At 39.7% G+C, this 27,784-nt stretch overlaps 1 protein-coding gene across 5 annotated transcripts in view; it reads right to left on the reverse strand.

The window, feature by feature from the left end:
- Positions 1 to 1,290: 1,290 nt before the first annotated feature.
- lin54 (lin-54 DREAM MuvB core complex component) overlaps positions 1,291 to 27,784 on the reverse strand; it is an 81,536-nt gene continuing 55,042 nt past the window's right edge. For all 5 annotated transcript variants that reach the window (XM_048617055.1, XM_020510075.2, XM_048616884.1 and 2 more), the window contains 3 exons: positions 20,976 to 21,113; positions 12,980 to 13,182; positions 1,291 to 6,831 (listed from right to left, as the gene is read on the reverse strand). In XM_048617055.1, coding sequence (XP_048473012.1) covers positions 6,630 to 6,831; positions 12,980 to 13,182; positions 20,976 to 21,113 — 543 coding nt within the window. In that variant the 3' untranslated portion in view covers positions 1,291 to 6,629. The remainder of the gene's footprint in view (positions 6,832 to 12,979; positions 13,183 to 20,975; positions 21,114 to 27,784) is intronic.

Below are 27,784 nucleotides of genomic sequence, written 5' to 3' on the forward strand. Positions count from 1 at the left end.
TGGTAGGAGAAGGTGCAGACAAGCTGGACCCAAAAGCTGTGTACAAGTGGAAATTCAGCTAGTAACAAGTAACTAACTGATCTGTGGACTAATAATCACTTATTGATGACAATGGCCTTCTGCCTGCCTGTATTATGATTGATCTCAGGTAGCTGAATGAGACAGTGAGAAGATTTCAGAACTCCAAATGCTTAGGAGCTCTCTCTGTTGTCTACAGTAAAAGACATTTTAAGCTGGAGGAAAACTAACTTTTACGTTCAGCAATTGTAGTACGTTGTGAAGTGATAAGATAGAGACCTTTTTAAGTGTCACCCTGTGCCTCTGATCAGCAAAGCCTATTGACCATGGACTACTGAACTGCTCTTCCAGGTTTTCCCTCCATCCATAATACACACACATGCAAAAGAAAACATAGGTTGGTGAGATTTTTATAAGGAGGGTACAGAGTTTTAATATGTAGAATTATATACCAACAGTTAGTAATTGTTACCCATAGCTTGATTATGTTTACTCATAATAATAGTCATTCCTGTCAAGCACAGAAACCTGGTCTATGCTTTCTGCCAACCTGATTTCTTGGAAGACTGAGAGAAAGGACCTTTGATGGTCACTGGAAATTACAACTCTGAAACAAACGAACCATATGGAAACTGGGAAGAAAACTTGGGACTTTTTCCTCTGAAGACTGCAACTCTGCAGGGAGTGTGCTGCAAAGCACAAGTGCAGTATGGAATTTTAAATTATTAAATTTTCAACTTAAAATGCGAGTAAAGGATATTCCAGAAGTGCGTCACATATTGGTTGTATAAGGGGTAATGGTTTTCTTCTCAGTTAGCATCAAGTTATGAAAGTTTCTGTTTCACAAGGATCTTTCTTACTTTACAGCAGGGAAGCTCAATTCAACTGAGGCATGGGTCTTTAGAGATTGCAATATTCTTCAGTTTAAAATATTGTACAATGCATGCCACAACATGCACTAGTTGCCCTTTAAGTCACTGCTGAGAAGGCTATACGCAGGTTATTCTTCTAGTCATCTGGAGACAAGCTAGAAATTTGCCATAAAAAAGTACTCTCTGGAAATTAGAGCAAGTTTGTCACCATCTGTGATAATAAAAATCAGTTCCATATTTTAAAATTTTCTTCTCAATTGCCTCTTGCATATTATGTCTGTCCTTTATCCAATCATTCTAAATTGTGGAGACTAAAAAATTCAGTATTAAATGGCAAGGTTCCAAAACACAGTCTTTGACATATTGCTAAAATCAAAATAAATGAGCAATAAAACAAGTGGCCAGTTACACTTTTATTATAAATGCAGCAATTTTTATATAAAATTGGCATAAGTACATTACAAAAATCAGTTTCTAATAAACAGATACAATTGAAATTAACACAAAGCTTCAGAAAGTGAAAAATCATCAAGTACCTATTCACCCAATGAACCTTACAACAGGTGCTTAGCACCAGCAACACATTTTGATTCAGATTTATTCTGACCATAGTACATTTTTTCAGCTGAGATACTGAAATCCTATTAATAGCATACTGATTGTGTGGCTGTTGCTTTAAAAGCACATGCCATTATGGTTAAATGATTTGACATTAATCAAATTGATCCAATCTTGATTTCTCTCCAAAAGTTACCAACGTCAAGAAAAGCAAAAATCGAAAATGCTGCAGATCTCTTGAGAGTGGTCACAGTGGTCAGTAAGTGTGTGACGGTTAACATGGTGATGATTCCCTTCAAGTGAGAGGAATAATGAACATTGTGGAGGATAAAGAATTAGAAATCCCGTGGTTGGGTGGTTACAATGTATTTATTCTCCACAGAAATTTGTGCTGAACAAATGTGACATTCACAGATTATCAAGCAATGCAGCAGTCAGAAATCTTTCTGATGGCAGCTGCGATTAAATAGATCAGTTTCAGTATACTACATTATATGTAACAAGGTTTGTTAATCCACAAAGCAGCAGTGGGAAAGCAACACAAATGAAAATGTAATGGTCTACGTTTTGTTTTGCCATTATCAATCTGAAGCACAGATACCTTTTTACAGTTAGCAGCACCAGAGCACTGCAAACTCATACTCTGTCATAAGCACACCAAGTGTGCTTAACAAATGCAAATTTTCACCCCTAACCGTAAATTTCAAATATTATAGAACAGAAATTAGAACATCCAGTTTCTCAGAACATAATGAAGTGAAGTTAGTTTTCCTTAAAGTTCAGAGGAGGACAAACAGCTTGGCATCAGTGCCAGAACAGTGTCAAGTTCAAGCGGTGGGAGATAACCCCAATGTAGAGCAATTGAAAATTCTTTGTTGCTCCACAGTCAGACTGTGACCTAGTGTCATAGAAATAGTCACTTTTACAGTGCTGTGCATTGGAAGCAACATAGAAGTGACTAGATAACCTTTAAAAAGAAACATTAAGATTGATTAAATGTTCTTCTGTCCTTTAATGATATCAGAAAGTTGTGCAATATAACGTCTCCTCCATAAATTTATTTTATTGAAATACTTCACACACCAGTCTTTTGATACCCCTCCCTCGCAGTGCAACTAGTAACACTATCATGATTTAATCAGATTTGTTAGGACAGTAAGCAAATCCAGTCAATACTTCTAAAAAAAACTCAAATCATATTACGGAATAATTTTTGTTAACGTGATTTACAGTCTGGTGTACCTAAAAGGTCAATAGTCACTAAAAGGAGACAGGGCATAGTTATAGGTGTAGGATGAGGAAAAAGGTTTCGATTTCTGATCTATTATCAATGAAATTCACAACAGGACCACAAAGTAAGATTTTTTTTTCCCCCATGTTTGGAGACCTTGAACTAGCAACATTTGCATGACTTTTGAAGCAGTGTTTACTATAAAAGGAACAATATCCTTCCACCACATGCTTCTGCCCCATGTACCAATCATGGTTAACCACTTCCTAAGTCTTTGCCAATGCCATTCTGAATTAGCTGTTGCAAGGCATTCAAGAACTTGCTGCTCCTCTTCTCCTCGGGGGATAGGCAGGAAGAGAGTGGTGCTTGGTGTTTTATTACAATACTGAAGGCTGAAGCACAAATCTGTATCTTGTACACAGTGCCTATTTTGGATTTTCTTTTTGAAAAAGAGGCCCAGAAATAACTGTCAGTGGAGCTAAATAGTAGACAAGTTTAACAAACTGCTTCAGACAGGGTAGAATGAAAGTCAAATCTCAGTTACTTTATGATTCACAGAAAGCTGAATGACATCTGTAAAAGAAAACTGTCAAAACCTCGCTTCTCACGTACATCAAGTTGTTTGACTGTTCCTTTGGCTAGAAAGGAATGTGCACAGACCAAAAGAATGACAGAAAATTCAAAGACAAAGTAAAAAGGTTAAACCAGATAACATCTTCTCCAATCTTTCTTTTGGGAAATTATGACATTTTTTATTCCCCTGGATCATGCACAGATTGCAAGTACTAGGGTTACCTGCACATTGTGTCACAACAGAATGACACCAGTCAGTTGGTAGAAATTGCCCAGGTGCAGGTAGAGGATGTTCTGTGGGGCCAGAAATACAGCTGGGAAATTGAAACTTAGATCAGAGAATGAAGAATACATACCCACCAGTTGATTGTACCACAGACTACTTATTCCAATGTGTTGCACCATTCCACCCACTGCAAAAAAAAAAAACACGTCTAGTCTTTAGAAGAAGTTTCTTCCATTAAAGGTTACAGGCTGGTGTTTTAGCATATATACTTTAAAGTTAATTTTTAAAATATTAATTATCTTGGTGTTGTTATTTAAGCACTCGTTCTTAATTGATCTCAAAGTCAATACCCAATCAAATACTTTAAGACAGACCCTTTACCATCATAACAAGCTGTTACAATGCTCTTCAGAAGTAATTCCTGAAATGGAGGGTTAACAGACTACTTCATTTCTTGAACCTGTCTAGCTGGGAAAATGACAGTAGTCAATAAACTGTACTGAGAATCATGCATTTTGTCATGTCTAATCTCCTCAAGCAGTGAATAGTTATAGCACAAATACATTTGAGAAAGTTATATTACTAGCATCACAGACAGTACCGAGAACAAATATTGCTTTACATTTTAACTTGAAAACGTATATCCTGAAGTATTTGTTTGAAATATCCAAACGTGATGGTTGTTTTCTGAAGTGCTTACTCGAATTATCCAGTCAAGGATTGATGCCCATTTATCTGGCTGTCAGTTTATGCTGTCACAGGGTATTTAAATCACTAATACAAAAATACAAACAGTATTACCTTAAGTTTTACATCTTTCATAGGCTTCCCAGTTTGCATGAAATACAAGTCTGAACAAATGGATTTAACATAAATAAAAGTATACTTCTGCTTTCAAAGGTGACATAGAAGGCAATTAATTAATTTAATATTTGGGTTGTTACAAAAAGCTTCTGGCATTGTATTTGATTAGCGTGAAGAAATTTTTTTGTTACATAAAATGAAGTACAGAAGACACCAGAAAGATATGGAAACTGCACCTTCAAATTAAAACCAGTAAAACACCCACAGCAATATCCACACTATTTTCACAATCTACACACGTAAATCTGAATTCCATTCAGATAACCAAAAGTATTTTTGTGTACAATATTTAAATATACATAATACAGCTGCAGAAACTAAATAAACAGAATATATACAAATTTGTATAGCATTTCAATTCCTGGTACAGTAGAGAAAGACAATACTTTCTCCCCTCTTGAAACCTGATAAAGTACAAGCTTGAGAAACCACTTATCCATTAATATACATTTTATACACCATTACTCAGAATAATTAATCTAAGGCAGGTATAGACTGTAATTAGCATCAAATACCCTGTTCTAACATTCTGTAAAAATACCTTTTAAAAACATCCTTGTCGTTCTGTATGTTAACAGACTATTCCTCAAGTTATATGAAAATAGCAGTAATTAACAAAAAGATTCTGTGAAGATTAGGACACTGTACACTGCTGGTACCAAATTTCACGAAGTTGACTACTAATTTGATTCAAACAGGCAAACCCGCAACATGTCTTTCTACAGCAGAATTATGTAGTAATTCTTTAGAAAACATTTTTTAAAAAAATGTCAAATTAAAACAAGGGAAATGATCAGTTTTGCCTACACTTTTCAAAAATAGTTTTAAGATTAAAAAAGGTGTGCCTTGAATTTTTGCATATTGCACTGTCATTGTAAATGGAAATTCTGACATGTTCAAAGAGAAGCACTCACTTTCAGGCTCTTACCTCCATTCGTTAATCATTGAAATGGTTATAGGAACTTTATTCAACAGAGCACACTTTAGAAAAAGGATGTGCAAATATGCTTTTACATAAAAAAATTACCCTAAAAATTGTTTTTTTCCACAATGTTAGGTGACCCTTGTGGGACAAGATTATGTTTCTCTCGACTTTTTTGTAAAGATAAAAGATCACTGTTCTAGCATTTTCTCCCCTTTTCCTGACCTCTGTTCATAATGGAGAATTTGTTTCTGGGCCTCTGCCAATACTATTTGTAAAAATCCAGGGACAGCTCTTTACTGTTCTCCTCTTTGACAGGCAAGTGCCTGTGCCTCGATGTGGCAGCTCCCCATCGCACTATTGGCCATAATAGAAAAGTGTGAGGGTGTGATGTGGTGGTGAGTGGAAGGGGGGGTTTGGCGAGCAAAGGAGACACATATACACAGACAACCTACTCCACAGTGCCAGCATATGATCTTAAATAGCAGTTTCATTCAGAGGTCTACAAAATGGTGATGGTGAAAATCAATGTTAATCGGTTATACCTACATACGTGAATTCTGCAATGTCCGATATAGGGCAAAGCCTTCAGTTGATCAAAGTGTGATAAAGCACCATTGCAGTCCATTCATTACTAGCACACAGTAAGTTACAGATTTTCAAAGTGCTGTGGACCAAGTGACTTAATTATTGATGATGCATCTCATTAGGCGAGACACACACATTTACATTAACACGAAAAATATATGTAATGCAAAAGCTTTTCAGCCACACAAAATCTTATTTCCATCCTCAGGTTCTTTTACATTTTTAATTGTCATTGTCAAAAACTTGACCCTCAAAATGCTCTTGGCAAGCAATTTCTGAGGGTATCTTTAATTGTAGGTAGAGTACTCAGATCTTCCACTGTCAAATCCAGAGACAGAACGTACCACAAGCTAACAGAAACTTTTCACTGAGGGGTCAGAATGCCCAAAGTGGCAATAACATCCTGGGGAAAAGGTGGTCAACAAAGAGAAAGCAACCTTGCATAGAGGGATGGAAAGTATATAAAATGTCACCACTAGCATGAAAACAGTGTCTTCTTCACAACAGTTTTGCATATTCACACACTGATTTTACATCATAAAATCTACTTACTCTGTATTCTAAGCATTAAGTTTAAAAAAGGCACCTCAGTTAGACAATGCACACAAAGTCTGCCAAAAAGGAACAATCTGACTTATTGAAAGTTCGCTAACCATATAGCTGTAAAATATCATGGCAATCCCAAAACACTTCAGTTTTAATGTAAAGAAAAGCCATCAGCTGAGTTTTCCCAAATCATTTTTCCTGTTCAATTTCCACAGGACAGCAATTGGTGGATCAGCAACTCAGAGCACAAGCATCTCCTTTAGCTTTTCCTGCCGAGTTTATAATCTGCATTAAACAGCGTCCAAATTCTTCCAGGATCATGCGTTCTGTGACAGCTTTTGTCTGGCTATTCTTCTCTGCTTCCTCAGCTTGTGCCAAAAGACATTCACAAGTTGCTTCTGCCACTTCTTTTGTCACAAATGTGAATGGCAACCTGAAAATGAAAATCAAGGAGAAAACTGAACAAAAGTTATTAAGTACATATCAAATTCACAAAGGCTTACTGCAAAGATTTCTTCATCTCAAAAAGTATCTTAAATCATGATGGTCCCTAAAGGATTAATTCTAGAGTAAAACTAGTACAAGGGGTTAATCCATCAATTCGATTCTTAATCTAAATCAAATAGGTTCATTCCAAAATCAATCAGTGGGAAAATGCTGCAAGTTGAAGCCATATTAAGCTAATGGAGAAGTTATTGGAGAAAATTTTGGAGAAGATTCTTAGGGACAGAATTTATAGGCAGTTGGAAAAACTGGATTTATTAGGAGTAGTCAGCATGGTGTAATGCGGGGGAGGCCTTACCTCGCAAACGTGACTGAGTTTTTTTCAGGAACTCACAAAGATGATTGATGAGAGTAGGGCAGTGAATGTTGTCTATATGGACTTTACTAAAGCATTTGACAAGATCCTTCATGGTAGCCTCATCTAAAAGACAACGTCGCATGGGATCCACAGTGAGTTGGTAAATTGGATACAAAATTGATTTGGTTATAGAAGACAGATGGTAGTTGCGGAGAGGTGTTTTTCTGACTAGACCGCTGTTGTTTGTAATATATTGGACAAATGATTTGGATAAAAATGTAGGTATTTTGATTAGTAAGTTTGCAGACAACACAAAATATTGGGGGCGTTGTAGATCACCCAAATTAATGTCTACATCTTTGATCTATACTCAGAATCATATTGTTCAGAACAGGTCTTTTGGACCATAAGTCTGTACTGCCAAAAATATACTAACTACACTAGCCCCACTTTCCCACACTAGACGCATGTTTTGAATGTTGTGGTACTTTAAAAAGTACTTGGATAAACATTTGAAGGTTGAGAGATTGCTGGTCTCACCTACCCTCCCAGGCAGTGCATTCCAGACCCCCACCGTCTGTGGGTGAAAATGCTTTTCCTTAAATTCCCTCAACTTCTTGCTTTTCACCTTAATATTGTGTTTGCTTGTTACTGATCTTTGACTAAGGGGCTCAGCTGTTTTCTATTCACCCTGTCCATGCCCCACAATCTTAAACATCTTCTATCATGTCAACCTTCTCTGCTCCAAAGAAAACACGAGATTATCCAGCCTCTCTTCATAGCTGAAATGCTCCATCCCAGAAAACGTCCTGGTGAATCTCCTTTGCACCCCTTGCAGTGCAATCTCATCTTCCCATAATGTGGTGACCAGAACTGCACACAGTACTCCACCTGTAACCTAAACAAAGTTCTGTATAGCTCCAACATTATGTCCCTGCTCTTATAATCGATGCCATGACTGCTAAACGCAAGTATCCTCTATATTTTAACTATGCTAGTAACCTATCCTGCCACCTTCAAGGATCTGTGGTCAAGCACCCCAAGATCCCTATGTTCTTCTGAGATATGTCTTGTTCCTATTTCCAAAATGCATCACCTCACGCATATCAGGGTTAAATTCCACCTGCTACTGATCTGCTCATCTGACCAATCCATTTATATCCTCGTGTAATCGAATACATTTTTCCTCACTGTCAACAACCCTGTCAATCTGTCAGTCTTTGTGTCATTGACAAACATACTCATCATCCCTCCCACATTCTCATCTACATTATTTTTGAATACCACAAACAAACAGACAATCAAGGCAAGCAGCACTGAGCCCTGTGGCACACCACAGCACATCAGCTCCAGTCAGTCTTCTACCACCACCCTCTGTTTCCTGTCACTATGACAATTTTGGATCCATCTTGCTAAGTTATCCTGGATCCCATGAAAATTTACCTTATCATGTTTGCCATGTGAGACCTTGTCAAAGGCCTTGCTGACATCCAATATAACTACATTAACTGTCCTACCATCAGCCAAACACTTGGTCAACTCTATAATTCTAAGTGTATCTCAGTACATTGAGAGAAGTCAGGAAGGAAAATGCAGGGTGTCTAGCAGAAACATGTGTATCATTTATAACCAGAGGTGAAGTAATGGAGGGTGGCTGTAAGGAGAAGTGTGGAAACTAAAGACCTACGAGTCTGACATTGGTGGTGATTCCGAAAGATAGGATTTATACGCATTTGGACAAGCAAGGTTTGATTAGCGATTGTCAGTATGGTTTTGAGCGAGGAAAATCATGTCTCTCAAACTTGACCGAGTTTTGTTTTAATAAAGTAACCAAAAACATTGATGAGGGCAGAGCGGTAGACATTGTCTTACGTGAACTTTAGCAAAGCCCTTGACAAGGTTTCACACGGTAAACTGATTAATCAAGTTAAATTAAATGGGATTCAGGGTGAGCTTGCCAATAAATTGGCTTGGCGGTAGGAGACAGAAGGCGGTGGTGGAGGGTTGCTTTTCAGACTGGAGGCTTGTGACCAGCGGATTGTTTGTCATTTATAAAAATGATATGGATAAGAATATAGGAGGCATGGTTAATAACTTAGCAGATGACACCAAAATTGGTGGTATAGTAGAACAGCAAAGAAGGTTATGTAAGATTACAAAGAGATTTTGGTCAACTGGGTCAATGGGCTGAGGAGTGGCAGATGGAATTTAATCTGGATAAATGGGAGGTGTTGCATTTGTTAATACAGTTGACTCTTGGTTAGGCACATGGAGGATAGTAAAATGTAGGGTATGCAAGGTAGTTTGATCTTAGTAGGATAATAGATCTGCACAACATCGTGGGCCAAAGGGCCTGTACTGTGCTGTACTAATCTATGTTCTATGTTCTTTGTTTAAATAAGGACAGGACTTTTAGACTGGAAAGGCTGGGGTTTTTTCCCCCCCAGGAGTGTAGGAGATTGAGGGTTGACCTCATTGAAGTTTATAAAATCATGACAGGCATAGATAAGGTGAAGGGCATAGATAAGGTGAATTAAGGGTTTTTTCTCCCCAAAATAGGGGAGTTCAAAACTACGGGGCATATTTTTAAGTTGACAGGAGAAAGATTTAGAAAGGACATGTGTGCATGTTTTTTTTAAACATAGTGCGGTTTGTGTGTGAAATGAGCTACCAGAGAAAGTGGTGGATGCAGGTACAGTTACAAATGTTTAAAAGACATTTGGATAAGTTCATGAATAGGAAAGGTTTAGTGGGATACGGGCCAAGCACAGACAGGTGGCACGAGTTTAGTCTGGGGAGCATGTCAGTGTGGACCAGTTGGACCGAAGGGTCTGTTTCCATGCTATATGACTGTGACCTCAAAAAATCCCACCAGATTTGTTAGGCATGACCTCCCTCCGAGAAAGCCATGCTGACCATCTCTAAAGCAAACCTTGTCTCTCTAAGATGGAGAATACAAGTTATTTCTAATTGTTTATTTTCTTTTCCTTGTTGTTCCTTTCTTCCCTGTATGTATGTGTGTGTTATGTTGTGACAATCATCCTCTGGGTTTGAATGCATGAATAAACCAAGCATCTGGTTTAACCCTAAGTAGTTACTACAGGTCATTTTTAAATTGACCTATACAAATAGAAACAGGAAAATAAATATGGGAAAACAAAAAGAAAAATCAAATCCGCTCTTCCACATGTCTGCAACACAAGACCAAAACACAGTACCTTTATAACACCACAAGAACAAAATATAGTTGATTGTCTGCAAAATATATCAACACAATAGTTTACATGAATACACTGCCTTTGACATCTGAAAGTGTTCCAAACCTCTTCAGAAACGTAATAAGTGAAGATCAACCTAAAGGGAGAGGCTTCAGAACCATTGAACTAAATCAAGAATAAATGGCAAGATTTATGGAAGATGCGAAGGGAGTAGAGCAGAGTCCAATCTGCTGACATTGAGTTGGTAGAGGGGAAGGGTTGAGCACCTGAACGAACATACACATGGAAACATAGAACAGTACAGCACAGTACAGGCCCTTCGGTCCACGATGTGCCAAACTTTTACCCTAAACCTAATGTCTATCTAACCTCCACCCCTACCTTATACTATCATCCATATGCCTATCTAATAGCCGCTTAAATGCCCCTAATGTGGCCGACTCCACTACCCTCTCCGGCAATGCATTCCACGCCCCTACCACTCTCTGAGTAAAGAACCTCCCTCTGATGTCTCCCCTGTATCTACCTCCACTCACTTTAAAACTATGCCCCCTCGTAAAAGCTACCTCCACCCTAGGAAAAAGTCTCTGGCTGTCCACTCTACCTACATCTCCGATCATTTTGTACACCTCTATCAAGTCACCTCTCATCCTTCGTCGTTCTAAAGAGAAAAGCCCCAGCTCTCTCAACCTTTCCTCGTAAGACCTTCCCTCCATTCCAGGCAACATCCTAGTAAATCTCCTCTGCACCTTTTCCAACGCTTTCACATTTTTCCCCTAATTAGGCAACCAGAACTGGACAATACTCCAGGTGTGGCCGAACCAGGGTTTTGTATAGCTGGAGCATAACTTCACGGCTCTTGAACTCAATCCCTCTATTAATGAAAGCTAACACACCATATGCCTTAACAACTCTATCCACCTGGGTGGCAGCTTTCAGGCAACTGTAGACATGAATCCCAAGATCCCTCTGCTCCTCCACACTGCCAAGAATCTTTCTGTTAACCCTGTATTCTGCTTTCAAGTTTGTCCTTCCAAAATGAATCACCTCACCTCACACTTTTCAGGGTTAAACTCCATCTGCCACTTCTCAGCCCAGCTCTGCATCCTGTCAATGTCCCTTTGTAACCTAGAACAGCCCTCCGCACCGTCCACAACTCGACCCACCTTCGTATCGTCCACTAACTTATTAATCCACCCTTCCACACCTTCTTCCAAATCATTTACAAAAATCACAAATAGAAGAGGACCCAGAACAGCACACCACTCGTAACCGAGCACCACGTTGAACACTTTCCATCCACTACCACCCTTTGTCTTTTAAGGGTCAGCCAATTTTGAATCGAATCTGCCACACTTCCCCCTATCCCATGCCTCCTTACCTTCTGCATGAACCTACCATGGGGAACCTTATCAAATGCCTTACTTAAATCCATCTATACCACATCCACTGCTCTACCTTCATCCACGTGTTTGGTCACCTCTTCAAAGAATTCAACTCGGTTTGTGAGGTATGATCTACCTCTCACAAATCCATGCTGACTATCATGAATCAAACTGTGCCTATCCAAGTGATCATAAATCCTATCTCTGAGCCCTTTCCGATAATTTGCCCACCACTGAACTAAGACCAACTAGCCTGTAATTTCCAGTGTTAACCCTATTGTCTTTTTTGAACAAGGGAATGACGTTTGCCACTCTCCAATCTTCGGGCACTATACCCGGAAGAAACAGACCTCAGCTCTGCACGACATTGCCAAGGGCAGCGCTCATTTCAAATTAACAAGGCCAAGGATAGATTGTTGAGAGAGAATCTGCATGCAACACTCCTGGGGCAGGAGACACAATGATCAGCAGGTAAGATGGAATCAAACAGGGCGCATACAATGGAGTGATAGTGCTCAAAGCTGCAATGGTCAAGAAGGGTGAAGAAGGTTAATGCACTGGCATAAAGGATGCTATCCCAGGCTGGATAAGGTCTTTTCTGTGCTGTGGTCAGGATGGAAACCTCACAGAAAAGATTCAGCCATGGAGTTGTTAAAAGATAGATAAATTTTGAGACGACAACACATCCAACAACAGAGCAAAGGACCATTGCAGATGAATCAGCAATTTGCAAGTAAAGCACTGTTGACAAGAGATACTTTGAAGTAGGGAGTGATGACGGCAGGTTTGAAAGGGGAGGGAGATAGAACAGAAGTAGAGGGAACAAGTTATGATAGGCTATTTAATTTATTTTAACTGTTAGCCCCTATGTCCAAAGCATTAAGAAAAATTATGAGATCAAGTGTGCTAAGTACAAACACTATCAAACTATACTTTCAAACGACCTTGAAACAACACTGAAAACAACAAATGCTGGCGATCACAATCGATCAGATTGCATCCAGGGAGAGAGAGCAAACTCCATGGATGCTGTCTGACCTGATGTGATCTCCAGCAGAAGTTGTTTTCAGTACAGATTTCAGCAGTAATTTGTTCTTACAACCTTGAAACAATAGTATTTTTAGCTCATCTAAAATCTGATCCTGTCACAAGCTTTGGAATCAGTGAATGACCTACTTTCCCCCTCCACTTGTAACTGCTGGCGTTGTTCTGGTCAATAGGTCAGATATTTGTGATGAAAGCTTTGTTTTTGCAGCCGTCTGTTGCTGGACACGCACTTCCGCAGCATCCGCCAAATGCATTAGGGTCTTCCGCTCCGGGCTTTCCTCAAAGTTTTTACAGCCAATACATTTACATATTGATGAACACATGATCTTTGCCTGAGGAACAACAACATGAAGGGAAAACATTAGATTTCAACGTTACATATTTCACTCATTCTTTATCATCCACAGCTGGCAAATGTTTTGCACTTTCAGTGAGCTGAATCATTTGATAAAATAACGTTGCACCTCTCTAAAACAAGAGCTTTCAAAGCAAAACTGTCAAATTTTGATTTAGAGATCTACCAAATATTTAAATTTGGAGAAAACTTCAAGAATACTCATCCCATCCACCATTATAAATCAGAACCGTCAAGAAAGGAATTACTTTGTCAAGCTAATCTGTCAGCTTGTCATAAACCACTCTTAGGATTACACCAATTGTTAGGTCAATGATCACAAGATGTCCTGCATAATCTTCCTATTTAGCTCGTCTCTTGCATAGGGATTATTCCTCTTTGGAGTATATATTTTAGCAATTCTACGTTTCACATGGGATCAGTTTGCTCAGTTGGCTGCACGGCTGGTATATGATGCAGAGTAACGTGAACTGCATGGTTTCAATTCCTGCACCCGCTGAGGTTACTATGAAGAATTCTCTTCTCAACTTCTCCACCCACCTGAGGTGTAGTGATTCTCAAGTTAAAACACCACCAGTTATCACTCTCTAATAAGGGAGCAGCCTATGGTCTGTAAGACCATGGCGAATTTAGCTTCACTGTTCCACAACTGATCTTCCCATTCTCATCATTGCAACGTGAGAAAAGACAGTGTACTCAAATAAAATATGTAGATATTCCATGTAAATTCAACTATCTAACTAACTTCACCAATGTTTATTTTGCAAGGTTAAGTGTACTTTTTAATTCACTCATAGATGCCTCATTTCATTTTTGTCTGCAGTTTGCTGCTGTAGATGGTAGTCAACAGTTTTAACAAAGGTAGTTCAATGTTACTTGCAAAGGCATCACTTAGGAGGAGGATTCTTTCATTACAGTCTTATGAGATTTGCAGGCAGAAGAGGATCAGGTGTCTATTATACACCACGTATAATTTATCCTTTCAGCAATGGCAAGTAGGAAAAGAAAATTCACACGTGGTGAATACAGGCAGCTCATCCAATATAATATGCTACATGCCCCCAGTGCTTTGCCCACAAGATAGAACATTGAGGCAAGAATAGCCCAAATCTTCAAAAGACTAAAGAGGCAGAGGTGCAAACAGCCTGCTTGACAGACTGTGAGCACAAAAAAAGGGGAGAAATATTCAGTTAACAAGTTACCAGTGAGACCCGAATTTAAGAAGAAACATTATTCCAAAAGAAATAATCATATGAAACAGACTGAGCAAAAAGACTTTCAAACTGTGTTCATTAATTCTTTCATTGAACATGTTGGTTTTGTATTAAGATTATTTCTTAAAAAAATGAATACACTGAAAGGATTAAATACTTGTCTGGTCACAAAATTTTCCTCTACACTATCATGCTGATTACCATCTAGGATATTTTCAGCACAATTGCACTGACAGGCTAGCCTTGAAATTTGAAATTGGGTGGCAGGATCTCGTTTCTTATTGAAGCCTGTTCCCACCCAGCACCCATTACTCGTTCTGCAACGAGTGAAGCTTCTCTTCCAATTCCTCTGGTACCTTTTCTAATGAGCACCTCATCTCTTTCTATCCAGCACCACTTTAAAATTCTCAACTACTGATCCTTCTAGACTCAGTCATACAACACAGAAATGCACCCTTTGATCCAACTCATCTGTGCTAACCAGATCCCAATCTGACTTAGTCCCATTTGCTGGTATTTGGCCCATATCCCTCTAAACCCTTCTTAGTCATGTACCTATCCAGATGCCTTTTAAAATGTTGTAATTGTACCAGCTGCCACCAGTTGCTGTGGCAGCTTGTTCCACATATGCACCACCCTCTCCGTGAAAAAGTTACCCGTCAGGTCCTTTTTAAATCTTTCTCTTCTCACCTTAAACCTATGCCCTGTAGACATGCCAACTGTTGTGTGCTATCCCTTTTCAACATTTGAAATTAACCTTATCCTCCAAATTTTCTTTCTCAGCTTCAATGTCTTCTTTCTTGTAAACATATTTCTCTCATTCTCAGTATCTAATATCTACTGGCATAAAACTCTACTTGTGCTATCCACAGCCAACCTCTCATCTTTGCCATTGCCCATGATTGCTCCCATGATCCTTTCTGGCCTGTACTATTAAAAGTTAAGGATCTGTGACTGAGATGTACAAACTTTCTATTCTGCATCTATTCTCGGTAGTGAAATTCTGCTTACACTTCACATTTTGGAATCATCTCCACAAATTCCTTCAAGCTTTCCAACTCACTTTCCTCTGGTAAATCTCTTATCTGGTAAGATCCTCTATAAAATCATTTAACTACATACTTGGTTCTCTCTCTCATATACATTGGTTCATATTCTCTCTAGAGAGATGATATAATTAAATTGAAGTTGTTGTTGAGCTGGTGGGACTTGGAGAAAGGGGAGTATAGTATGTGGAAAGGAACTGTCCAGGGCCATACAGTTATGAAGTAGGAACAGATATTCTAGTGCTTGAATAATACCTATGAGAATTCATGGCTCAGTGGTTAGCACTGCTGCCTCACAGTGCCAGGGACCCGGGTTCGATTCCACCCTCGGGCAACTGTGTGGAATTTGCACACATTCTCCCAGTGTCTGCGTGGGTTCCCTCCCACAGTTCCAAAGATGTGCAGGTTAGGTGGATTGGCCATGCTAAATTACCCGTAGTGTTCAGGGATTGTGTAGATTAGACGGGTTATAGGGGAATAGGTCTGGGTGGGATGCTCGGAGTGTTGGTGTGGACTTGTTGGGCCAAAGGGCCTGTGTTTCCACACTGTACGGATTCTATGATTATGCTAAAATTCTAACAAAAGGTTATACAGGTGGGAGAGAGTCAAATGGTCTGCATCCAGACTTTTACAAGAATCTAAATGATCCAAGCCATTTGGTTTGTCTCTCTCATACTGTTACAGTTTACTTTTCTTACAATACTCCAAGTGCAAAGCACTGCTGCCGCAGCACTGGAATATAACCCAAAGTGAAAACATTAATTTGTTTGCGATAGGTTAAATTATTATTAATCATTTGGGGGAAATGGCCATCTCTGGCAAGGCCAGCATTTGCTGCTCTTCCCTAATTGCCCCTGAACTACATGTAGAGGGCAGTTAACAGTAAATCACATTACTGTAGATGTGGCGTCAGAGACCAGATCAGGCAAGGGCAGATTTCCTTCCCAAAAGAGGGCTTAATGAACCAGATGTGTTTTTAATGACAATTGATGATAGTTGTTATGGTCACCATTACGAAGATCAGCTTTATATTCAAAATTTGTTAATTTTTATTGAATTGAAATTCTACCACCTGTCATGGTGCAATAAGAAACCCATCCCCAAAGCATCAGTCCAGTGGTATTACCGTCACCTCTCCCAATTATGATGAAAATTCTAATAAATTGAAACAAAGTAAAAATTCTTCCTGAAGTAAAAACAGAAGATGACAATAAAGGTGCTCAGTCAAATTAATTGATTTTGTAGACGATATCAAGCCCGAAAAGATTGGAGAATCAAAGCTCGCCACTCACGAATAAAACAAAAATGGGTTGGACAGCTTACATGAATGTGCAAAATAATAGATTAAATTTACTGCAAATAAATGTAAAGTGCTGCACTCAACATATCCAAACAATGGAATGAAACAAATTAAACTACATAGCCAAAACAGTAAAATAGAAAATTATACAGATTTTCTCATGTGCTGACAATGTTGAACCTGGAGAACCAGACCTCGTTCAGGTCAAGAAAACAAGTAAGCATATAGGAAATGCAGTGAAGACCTGGCAGGCAGATACCTAGAATGGAAAGCTTTCACTTTCAGGCAAGAAAGGAGATGCTGGCGCTTCAACTTGGAAAGGAAATTCTTGTTTAAGTATCTCCCGCAGCACTGTAATGAAAGGACTTCCAGTATTTTGACACAGTGACAGTGAAGGTGCAATGATAGAGTTCAAAGTCAAGTTGACATATAAATTTCATGTGATGGTGTTCTCATGCACCAGTTACCTTTTTTTAAAAAGAAGTTAGCAGTAATGGGTGGTGCTCTCTAGCTTTGGTAAATAGTTGTAGTGCCCCTTGTACACAGCACACACTGCTGCCGCAATGTGCCAGAGGCAAATGATATGCATGTTTAAGGTGCTGGATGAGTCATCAATCTACCATGCTACTTTGTCCAGGGTGGTGTCGAGTTACTCAAGTGTTTTTGGAGTTGCACTCATCCAAGCAAATTGGACAGTATTCCTTTACATTCCTGACTTGTGCTTTGCAGATGTCTTTGGGGAGTCAGGAGGTGTGGTACTTGCTGTAGAATTCTCAGCCTCTGGCACACTTTTGTAGCCAGAGTATTTACATAGCCTGTCCAGTTAAAGTTTCTGGTCAATAGTAATGTCCAGGTTATTGATGCTGGGGTATTCAGCAATGGTGTGGCAATTGACAATAAAGGGGTGATGCCAAGATTCTCTCTTGCTGGAGATAGTCATTGCCTGGCACTTTTGTGTGACACAAATATCAATTGCCTTTACCAGTCCAAACCTGAATTTTGTCCAGCACCTGCTGCTTGCAGCCATGGACAGTTTCTTGGGATGACAGGACTGACATATGAAGACAGACTAGATCAGTTAGGACAATATTCACTGGAGTTCAGAAGGAGGAGGAAGGATCTCAGAAACCTATAAAATTCTAACAGGACCAGACAGGGTAATTGCAGGAAGGATGTTCCCACTGACAGGGAAGTCCAGAACCAGCAGACACAGTCTCAAGATATGGGTTGGTGATTTAGGACTAAGGTGAAGAGAGTATTTTTCACCTAGAACGGTGAGGCTGTGGAATTCTCCGCCACAGAAAAGTAGTGGAGGCCCAAGCTTTGAAAGCTTTCAAGTTGGAGGTGGATACAGTTCTTAGAATTAAAGGAATTAAAGGGTACAAGGTGAACGCAGGAACGGGGTTCTGGGTTGGATGGTCAGCCATTATCATATTGAATGGCAGAACAGGCTTGAAGATGGAGTAATCCACTCACCTTTTACATTTTGGTATCTTTCATTTAACGCCTCCTATCTTCCACCCTATCACAGAAATCCGTTTCTTTCTTATTCCTTCACTACCCCTCCATTCCAGCCATTTAGAAGCTACTGCATTTCGAACTATTTCCCAGTTCTGATGAAAGGGACCTGAAACATTTAACTCCGGTTTCTCTCTCCATAGATACTATTAGCCATTTTCGGTTTTAATTTCAACATCTATGGAGATGGCATTGAATTTTGTCCAATCATGAGCAAACATCCCTAGTCATGACCTTAGGGAGGCTATTGATGAAGCAGCTGAAGGTATTTGAGGAATTCCTGCAGTAATGACCTGGGCTCAGATGACCAATTTCCACTTAACACAACCTCCTTTTGTGCTAGATCTCCAACCAATGGAGATTTTTTTCTCCTGATTCTAAAATGATTTCAATTTTGCTTGGGGTTATTGACACCACATCTGATGTCAAGAACTGTAACTTTCACCTCTGGAATTTAGCTGGGTTTTTTTCCATGTTTGGATAAAAGTTGTAATGAGTCAGGAGCTGAAAGCTCTTGGCAGAGCCCAACCTGAACATCAATAAGCAAGCAGATTATCACTCAGTAAAGTACTACATGATTGCACTCTCAATGTCATCTCTCACTACCTTGCTGACACTGGAAAGTAAACACACTGATGGGAGAAATGCGAAAATGAAGAGATGACTGAAAAAGGCACACAGAAAAAGCTAAATCTGGATTATTTCAAATTAAGTGAACAGTTTATTCAAACTACTGAAAGGCAGATTTAGGACAGATATCAGGAACTTTCTCACATGAAAAGCAACCAATATTTGTGATGGACTTAAAAAAACCTGAAGAACTGCAGATGCTGGAAGTCAGAAACAAAAGCAGAGATTGCTGGGAAAACTCAGCAGGTCTGGCAGCATCTGTGGGGAGAAAACATACTTAACGTTTTGGATTCAGTGACCCTTCTTCAGAACTGAAGAACTAAACAGTTTCTGCCAGACCTACTGAGTTTTTCCAGCAATTTCGAATTTTTGTGGCTTGTAATAGACTGTCCGGTAAACTGGAAGTGAAAATCTGAAAATTAAATCTGGAACATAATAATGGAGGTGGGGAAAATGTACAGCTTTTTCTGCTGCACAGATTAAAATTTAAAACAAACAGTCTGCCCACTGAGATACTGGCATTCCTGCTACCAGCTCATAGACGGATAGTTATACTTGAGCGATGAACTTGAAAGCTGCAGAATTCTGAATTTCAACATCTGTGTCTTCAATAAAGATGGGGCTGGAATTTTAGAAGCAGACTTTTCTTGCAGTAATAACAGTATAATGATAATTAGCAGTTATCCTGAAAGCTACAATTACTTGAAATAAGTTTTCATTGAAATGCTAACTTCAGCTGGCAGGAAACTCCAAAGCATAGAAAGTGTGTTTCTATTTGTGGGGTAGCACATTTGGATTTCACAAGATGCTAATATGCATTATCAGGGTTCATCATATTATGAGTAACATGTTAACATGAATTCAGAATGGGCTAATGGGGAAACAACAATAAACTGATCTCTTTCAAGTTGGCAATTAATGGGGAAATGTAAGGATCAATGTTACAGCCTCAGCTATTCACAATCTACATTAATGATTTAGTTGAAGAGAAAGTAATGCATCCAAGTTTGCTGATGATACAAAGCATGATGGAAAAGTAAGTGGTGAGGGAATGAAAAGTGCAGAAGGGAGGGAGACAAATAGAATACAATGTGGACAAATGTGAAGTTATTCACTTTGATTGGACAAACAGATTTCTTCCAAGAAAGGTTGGAAATGTTCATATTCAAGAACCTGGGTGGATTTTGCACAAATGTCACAGATAGGTAAGCCGCAGGTACATCACGCAATTAGAAAAACAAATGATACGTTAGTCTTTTCTTCAAAGGAATTGGTGTAGAAAGTTTACGAATGTGGAATTCACCATCACAGAGTAGAAGTAGATAGCATAAAAGCATTTAAAGGGCATGGTGAATAAGTAGAAGGGGCAGTGAAAGGAGTAGTGGAATATAATAATGTGATAATGTCAAAAAGGTTAATCGGAAAGGCATGTGAAGCATAAACTTGGGACTTGTTGGGTCAAATGGTCTGTGTTTCTGTGCTACAGATGCCATGTAATATTGACCAGTGTGGGGTTTTTTTTATAATTAATTTTCAGGAGGAAAAGTATGGACAAGACAGAAATCAGAGCTCGCTGAAAATTCTTCATCCTTTAGATTCTCTGGTATTTGATCAATTAGCTCAGTGACAATTGGAGATTGAAATTAGTTAAAATCACCCCTGGGCTAGAGAAGGGCAAAAATCAGTCAGGAGTTTCATCTTAGCCCTGTGAATTGTGCAAACATTTTGATGTTGGGTCAGGCTAAGTTCCAATTTTGCTGAAATATCCACTAGTCAATCAACCCATTATTTTCACAGACCGTCTAACATTTGAGAAAGATACTCAAGAGTTGGCAGATTGAATACCAGAAGGCAGTACCTTCAGTAGAAAACCAAGACAAGAGGAAGGGTGGAGAAGAACACATAGATTAGTCCATTTAAAAATAGTCAAAAGTCTTCGGAGACAGATTGAGATTTGTAACCTTGGGCAGATAATGAAAGACCTTTACTTTGATGTCAAGTAAACATGTACTTAGTTTCAAATCTGAAAGGCCAGAACAAAATATTCTCCCATCATTCTTACCTCATAGCATTCACAGTAATTTTTCAGACACCCCGATCTTTTACAGTTACATCCTTTGCTGTGCCGTCTATCAGATTCACCTTCTTTTCCTTTCCCAATCTTAGGTTTAAATGCTTCTGGATTTCTGTCAAGACATGCCTAGAAGAGAAGACAACTTTAAGGCATTTAGAGATCCAGGGTAATAATAAGAAGTCAAAATGAACATAAAAGTAGGCATCAACGCTTCTTTAATCTATGTTTCACAGTCAAAAAGCAATTAAAATCACAAAAACATGGGAAGAATCCTTCTCTGGTCAGATTATTTTGCAAGATAGCATTCAGCCAAACAGAGAACTCCACCAACTCAAAAGTTCACAAACACAAACTGGATTTAAGATGTTATCTTAAAACTATCCTTGTAAATGTTTGGCTTCAACAAAAAATGGGGAAATAAAACTGCTTTCATAACACTAGAATACCAGATCAAAAAAGGCTGACCACCCTTAAAGTCAAGTGCACAGTTTATTACTTTTAACCGCTTAAATTATTTTCTCATTACCCATTCCCTCTTAAAAATGACATAGCTTCTTTGCTGTACTTAAGAGATGACTAATGGTCACATTTGGCACAAAATTATCTGCAATAGAAATTATATAGAAGCAAGGATGGATAGAAACTTGCACTGTGTGGAGAAGGCAACTGCGACACATTACAATGGACAAATCATGCCCTAAAGCTTTAGTAGAAGAGAATGGTGCACCGGCGTCATTCCGAATGCTCACAACAAGGATATGCAATCGAGGGCAGGTCAAATGCAGACTAGATGAAGTACCTTCGAAGCAGTTGCTACTCATCTGCCAAATAATGATAGCTGACTCTGACAGATTCAGTGCTGCATAAAGCAGCCTCTCTGTCAGTCCATTTCTGGAGCTGTTCAGTACAAATGATCAAAACTTGACAAGTTGTGAAAGTTTCGCTAAGGCAGTTCCTCTCCCTTTCACCTCACTATCAAATTAAGGACAATGGGAGACTAATTTCCTTTTTGAAAGGGGATTTCACTTGGAAACATCTCAATCAATCAGTTTCTTAAATTCAATTGGCTGCCACTGTTAGGTAGATGGCTACCAAAGCACTCAACCTACCCCAAGAATAATGATAGGAGCAGGAACACATTGGGATTCCTGCCTGCTGGCAATTTTTGTGCTATTGCTTCTCCCAGCACTTGTCACCTAGGCAGGCCTGGGAACCACCATGCCCACCTCCATCCCCACATATCAGACATGGTTTTAAGATTAAAATATTAGCTTTATGTCGTAAAACGTGATCACAGAATCAAAGCATGTTTACAGTAGATTTCCCTTTACATAAAGTGATAAAAATAAATTGCAATTACAACTTTTAAATGCAAAGTTAATCCTCTGTAAATTATGCACGATTCCCTTTCCTCGAATTCTTTTCAACAACACTCTGAAAGCCAATTGAATCTAAACTGTTTTGATAAACATTTGAGCTCAATTTCTTCTCTAGGAGATTCAAACTGATGGGTTCTGAGTTTTTCATAACAGACTTTAATTTGAATATTCTTTGAGAAAAACCAAAATCCATGGGATATTAGCATCCCTACAAGATTGGTATTTATTGTCTCTCCTTATTGTATCAAGTAACTTCTGAAGTAGCGCAGCAAGCTATTAACCACATTGACAGACTGAAGTCACATATAGAAAAGGGCCAGATTTGTTTTAATCCAAGTAAAGGAACAACTGTGTTTAATGACAATCCAAAAAGTTTTCTGATCACTTTTAACAAAATCAGTTTTTAATTCCAGATTTAATTTCTTTTCTAAAGCAGAAATTATGTCCCAAAGTTACCGTGGTGACAACTGAACTAATACAGCTTGAAACAGTCCCGTCATTTGGATTACTAGTCCAATAATTTAGTGACTACACAACACTACATTTTTACACAAAACAGACTAATCGAATATAGAAATATAAATAGGAGTGGGGCATTCAGACTTGCGAACCTTATCTGCCACTCAGTAGGATCATTGCTGATCCTCGACTCAAGACCACATTCCTTGTTCTTCCCCATATCCCTTGACGGCTTAAAATCTAAAAATTTATCAATATCTTTCCCGAATACACTTAGTGATGGAACGTTCACAGCCTTCAAGTAGAGCAAAGTCCATATGTTGACAACCCTCTGCATAAATAAATGCTTCTTAACAGATTCCCCCAGACCTACCCATTAAGTGAATAAGTCCTGTCCTGATTTGCCTTCGCAAAATGCAACACCTCACATTTATCTGATTTAAACTTTATCTGCCACTCCTCGGCCCATTGGTCCATCCGAACAAGATCCTGTTATACTCTGAGGTAGCCTTCTTCACTGTCCACTACACCTCCAATTTTAGTGTCATCTGTAAACTTACTAACTGTACTCCTATGACTCTTAGGATCAAACTGAATATCTTTCTAATCAACCCATGCAGAGATGTTATTACACATGTATGAAGTAGTTGGGATTTGAATCTGAGTCTTCTAGCCCATTGAACTGCAGCCCAGTCTTGTTTGAGATATTTCTCATCAATTCCAACTTTACTGTCTGCCACGGTGAGATCTGAACCCACTTCCCCGGAACATTGGTCTGCTAACCCAGAGGCCAAGACTAGTGACATTACCATTGCACCACCTTGTGACAGAAAAGGGTCAACCAGAACAGCTCCAGAGTTGTCCTCACTTGCTCCAGAGGTGTGTAATAACAGCTCTGAACAGGTTGATTAAATAAAATAATCTTACCTCTGCTCGTGCTGATTATAAAATATAAAGAACCGATTTCAACCCTTGAAGCATTTAGGGACAGGAAGGCAAAAAGGGACGAGAGCGCATTATCCTCCTCTCCCACCAGTTTGGTGATTGTGAGACCATCCCAAGTAGGCAGCGTTTGTTAATTGTTATTTGTTTAATTAGTTTGTTGGGTGATTTGGTAGTGAAATTTTCAAAATATAAAAAAATGCTAGGTTCTTTGCCCGTGGTCAGCAGTGCAAGTAATTTGTTTTGGATTAATTAATTAATTGGGTGATTTTGGTGGTGGTGTTTAAAGAGAAAAAGAACTGGATTCTTGGATAGATGATTGGTTGGCTGGCTGACAGGAAACAGTATGCATAATGGATCTTTTTTAAGATTGGCAGGATATGACAAGTGGGGTCCGACAGATGTATGTCTTGGGCCATTAGTTTTTCATAATTTGTATATAAAAACTTAGGTGAGAAAGTTGAAGATATGGTGGCTAAATTTGCAGTTGATACAAGGATGGGAAGGAAAGCATGTTGTGAAGATGATCTAACAAGGATGCAAACCGGATATGGATAGGTTAAGTGAGTCAGCAAAACTTAGTGGATAGAATATAATGTGAGAAAAATGCAGCAGGAAGGAGGGGGAAGTGGGGACATTAATTTTTTTTTTCGGGCAGAGGTAGATTGATTCCTTTGCCTAACAAGAATCAAAAAGGTTAAAATCGTAATAGATTGGAATTTGGAACACGGATTAGCCACAACCTTATCAAATGGCGAAGCAGGCTTATTTCTACTCCTGATTCATATGTTTGTATTTAAACAGGGAAAGAGAAGTCCCCAAGCAACAAAACAATATTAAAGAATGAACTCAACTCCACAGCTGTATCTCTAAAAGAACAACCATCATCAAATGCAGTCTGAAACAAGTCACAGCAACAAATTATAAACTCCACATGATTTCTTTTTTCCCTGGAATTTGGCAAACCTATCCTTCCCTATTCTAACAAAACGGTTTAACGAAGATCTGTAGCTCGGGTTGCGTTGGAGTTGTTGGTCGGTTTGCTGAGCTGACTGGTTTTCATGCAAATATTTTGTCTCCCTTCCAGGTGGCATCATCAATCCTGTGTACCCTCTGCTGAAGCGCTGTTGTTCTGTCCTGCTCTGAATTTACGTGGTCTAGTTTGTCATGGCGGGCAGTCTTGTTTCCAGTTTTGTACCAAGGTGATATGTACATGGAGTCTATTTCAACATGTTTGTTAATTGCATCAGTGGTTGAAAACCAGGCCTCCAAGAATTCTCATGCTTGTCTTTGTCTCGCTTGTCCTAGTACTGTAACTTATTAACAGCATGGGATCCAACACTGGGATCAAGTTCACCAGGGAAGAAGAGAACAACAATCAACTCCCGTTTCTAGACATAATGGTGGAACGAATGAACAATGTGGAATTTCTTACCAGCATATGCAGAAATACCACACACACACACACACACACACACACACAATCCTGAATTACAACAGTAACCACCACCCAGAGCTGGGTCAAGACTCTGCTTAAAACGAGCGGTAACATGCTGGAGCTGTACAAAAACAAAGAGGAACACCGAAACAGAGTCTTTGCAAACAATGGTTATCCAAACAGCTTCATCCACCAATTCCTGGCAAACAAACAATACCAAGACGACACTGTACGCCCCAACACATTGGCCACCCTACCCTATGTTAGAAACACATCAGAACTGACAAGAATGCTACAACCTCTTGGAATAAGGATAGCACACAAACCAACAGCCACACTTCACTAGTTGCTCTCAAAGATGAAAGACCCCATACCCACAATGAGCAGGACAGATGTGATATAGAAAATACCATGCAGCAATTGCGAGAAACACTACATAGGACAGATGGGCAGGAAACTCACCACGAGGATACATGAACAGTAACTCGCAGCAAAAAGGCACGACCAATTCTCCCTCGTTTCAATACACTCCAACATAGAAGGACATCAATTTGACTGGGACAAAGTTATAGTACTACGACAAGTGAGACAGAGACAAGCACGAGAATTCATGGAAGTCTGGTTCCATAAGCGCTTCAACGGAGGCCACACAGCACTGATATTGTCACCTAGAAGGGAGACGAAATGTTTGCATGAAAACCAGTCAGCTCAGCAAACCAACTAACAACTCCAACTCTAACATACATGTGTGTGTGATGCATGTGACAATTGGCGCATACTTCATTATTTTAATCCGATCAGTTTACGGATAAGAAAACAGATCTTTCTTTGCGAAACTGAAGAAAGCCTGAGCTATTGGTTCTTTCACAAGAACAGCATGCACACAGTTACTCACTGAATTGGCAAACATCCTTTTCAAGCACAAGCTTTTTCCAGTCAAATGAGGACAGGGCAAAGAGGGGAGTCCATTAAACACTTCCTCACCTGATTGTAACATTTACAACAAGCTATAAACTAGATTCTAAAAAGAGGAATTAGTGATTGTTTTAAATCATGGATGGGTAGCTGAGACCAGTTACTTGCAATTCCTGAGCCATGTAGGAATCGGAGTAGTTCATGTGTCTTGGGTGAAACGTGCAAGATATGTCTCCATCTGCTTGAACTCAGGACTTTGAAGTTTGAGTGACAGCTGGAGTCACGTGGAGCAGAGATGGTGAAAGTCACCGAACTGTATGCTCCAGGTAATGGTCACGCCACAGGCGGTGTGTTCAGGAAGGGCAATGAGTGGACACACTGAAGAATAGAAGAGGTGATTGTGGTATCAAAAGAAGAAAAAAGCATGGTAAAAAAGTAGTGGAAAGGAGTGAAGCAGCCTGTGACTGCTCAAGTGAAACAAAAAAATTAAGAAGGGAGATCAGAAATACAGGTGCAGCAACTGAAATAAGCAGGGCATCAAAACTGCCCAAAAAGCAAAGTATGCTGGGAACGCCTAAGCCAAAACAGACAAGAGAATTCAGTCAAGGGACAAATCCTTGCAAGATCTAAGCCCAAACAACTGAAAACCAGAGAGGCACCAGAACTCATTAGGAAGTGTGAAAGGGCAATTCAACCCTTCCAGACAGACCAACAAACAACAGTAGATGCATGGGGTAGACATACCTCAGTAAAACAAAAGACTAGAGTGAGAGATAGTAGGAACTGCTGATGCTGGAGTCTGAGATAACAAACTGTGGAGCTGGATGATCATAGCAGGCCAGGCAGCAGAGGAGCAGGAAAGCTGATGTTTTGGATCTGGACCCTTCTTCAGAAATGGGGGAGGGGAAGGGGGCTCTGAAATAAAGACAGAGCGAGGGAGGCGATGAAAGAAGATGGATAGTGGAGCAGATAGGTGGAGAAAAGATGGACAGGTCAAGGAGGCGGGGATGAAGCTCGTAAAGGTGAGTGCAGCTAGGGAGTTGGGATGGGGGTTGATCAGTGAGGAGGGAGGGGCGGGTAGGTGGGAGGGAAGACGGACAGGTCAAGGAGGCGGGGACAAGTGTACCAGACACCTTCCACCCCAAGCTTAAGTTCACCTGGACCATCTCTGATACCTCTCTCTCCTTCCTGGACTTCTCTGTCTCCATCTCTGGTTACCACCTCAAAACTGATATCTGTTTCAAGCCCACCGACTCCCACAGCTACCGAGATTACACCTCCTCTCACCCACCTTCCTGCAAGGATGCGATCCCCTATTCCCTATTCCTCCGCCTCCACCCCCAAGGTGAGGCCTTCCACTCCTGGACATCCTAGATGTCCTTGTTTTTCAAGAACCTCAATTTCCCCCCCAACAGTGGTCAAAAACGCCCTCGACTGCATCTCTTGCATTTCCCACACCTCAGCCCTCGCACCCCCTCCCCGCAATAAAAACAAAGACAGAATTCCCTCGTCCTCACCTATCACCCCATCAACCTCCGGATTCAACACATCATTCTCTGCCACCAGCAATCTGACCCCACTATGAAGGATATATTTCCCTCCCCACCCTTATTTGCCTTCTGGAGGAACCGCTCTCTCCACGACACCCTCGTCCGCTCCACACT

This window comes from Rhincodon typus, chromosome 1 (genome assembly GCF_021869965.1).
Source record: "Rhincodon typus isolate 14 chromosome 1, sRhiTyp1.1, whole genome shotgun sequence".
Taxonomy (NCBI): domain Eukaryota; kingdom Metazoa; phylum Chordata; class Chondrichthyes; order Orectolobiformes; family Rhincodontidae; genus Rhincodon; species Rhincodon typus.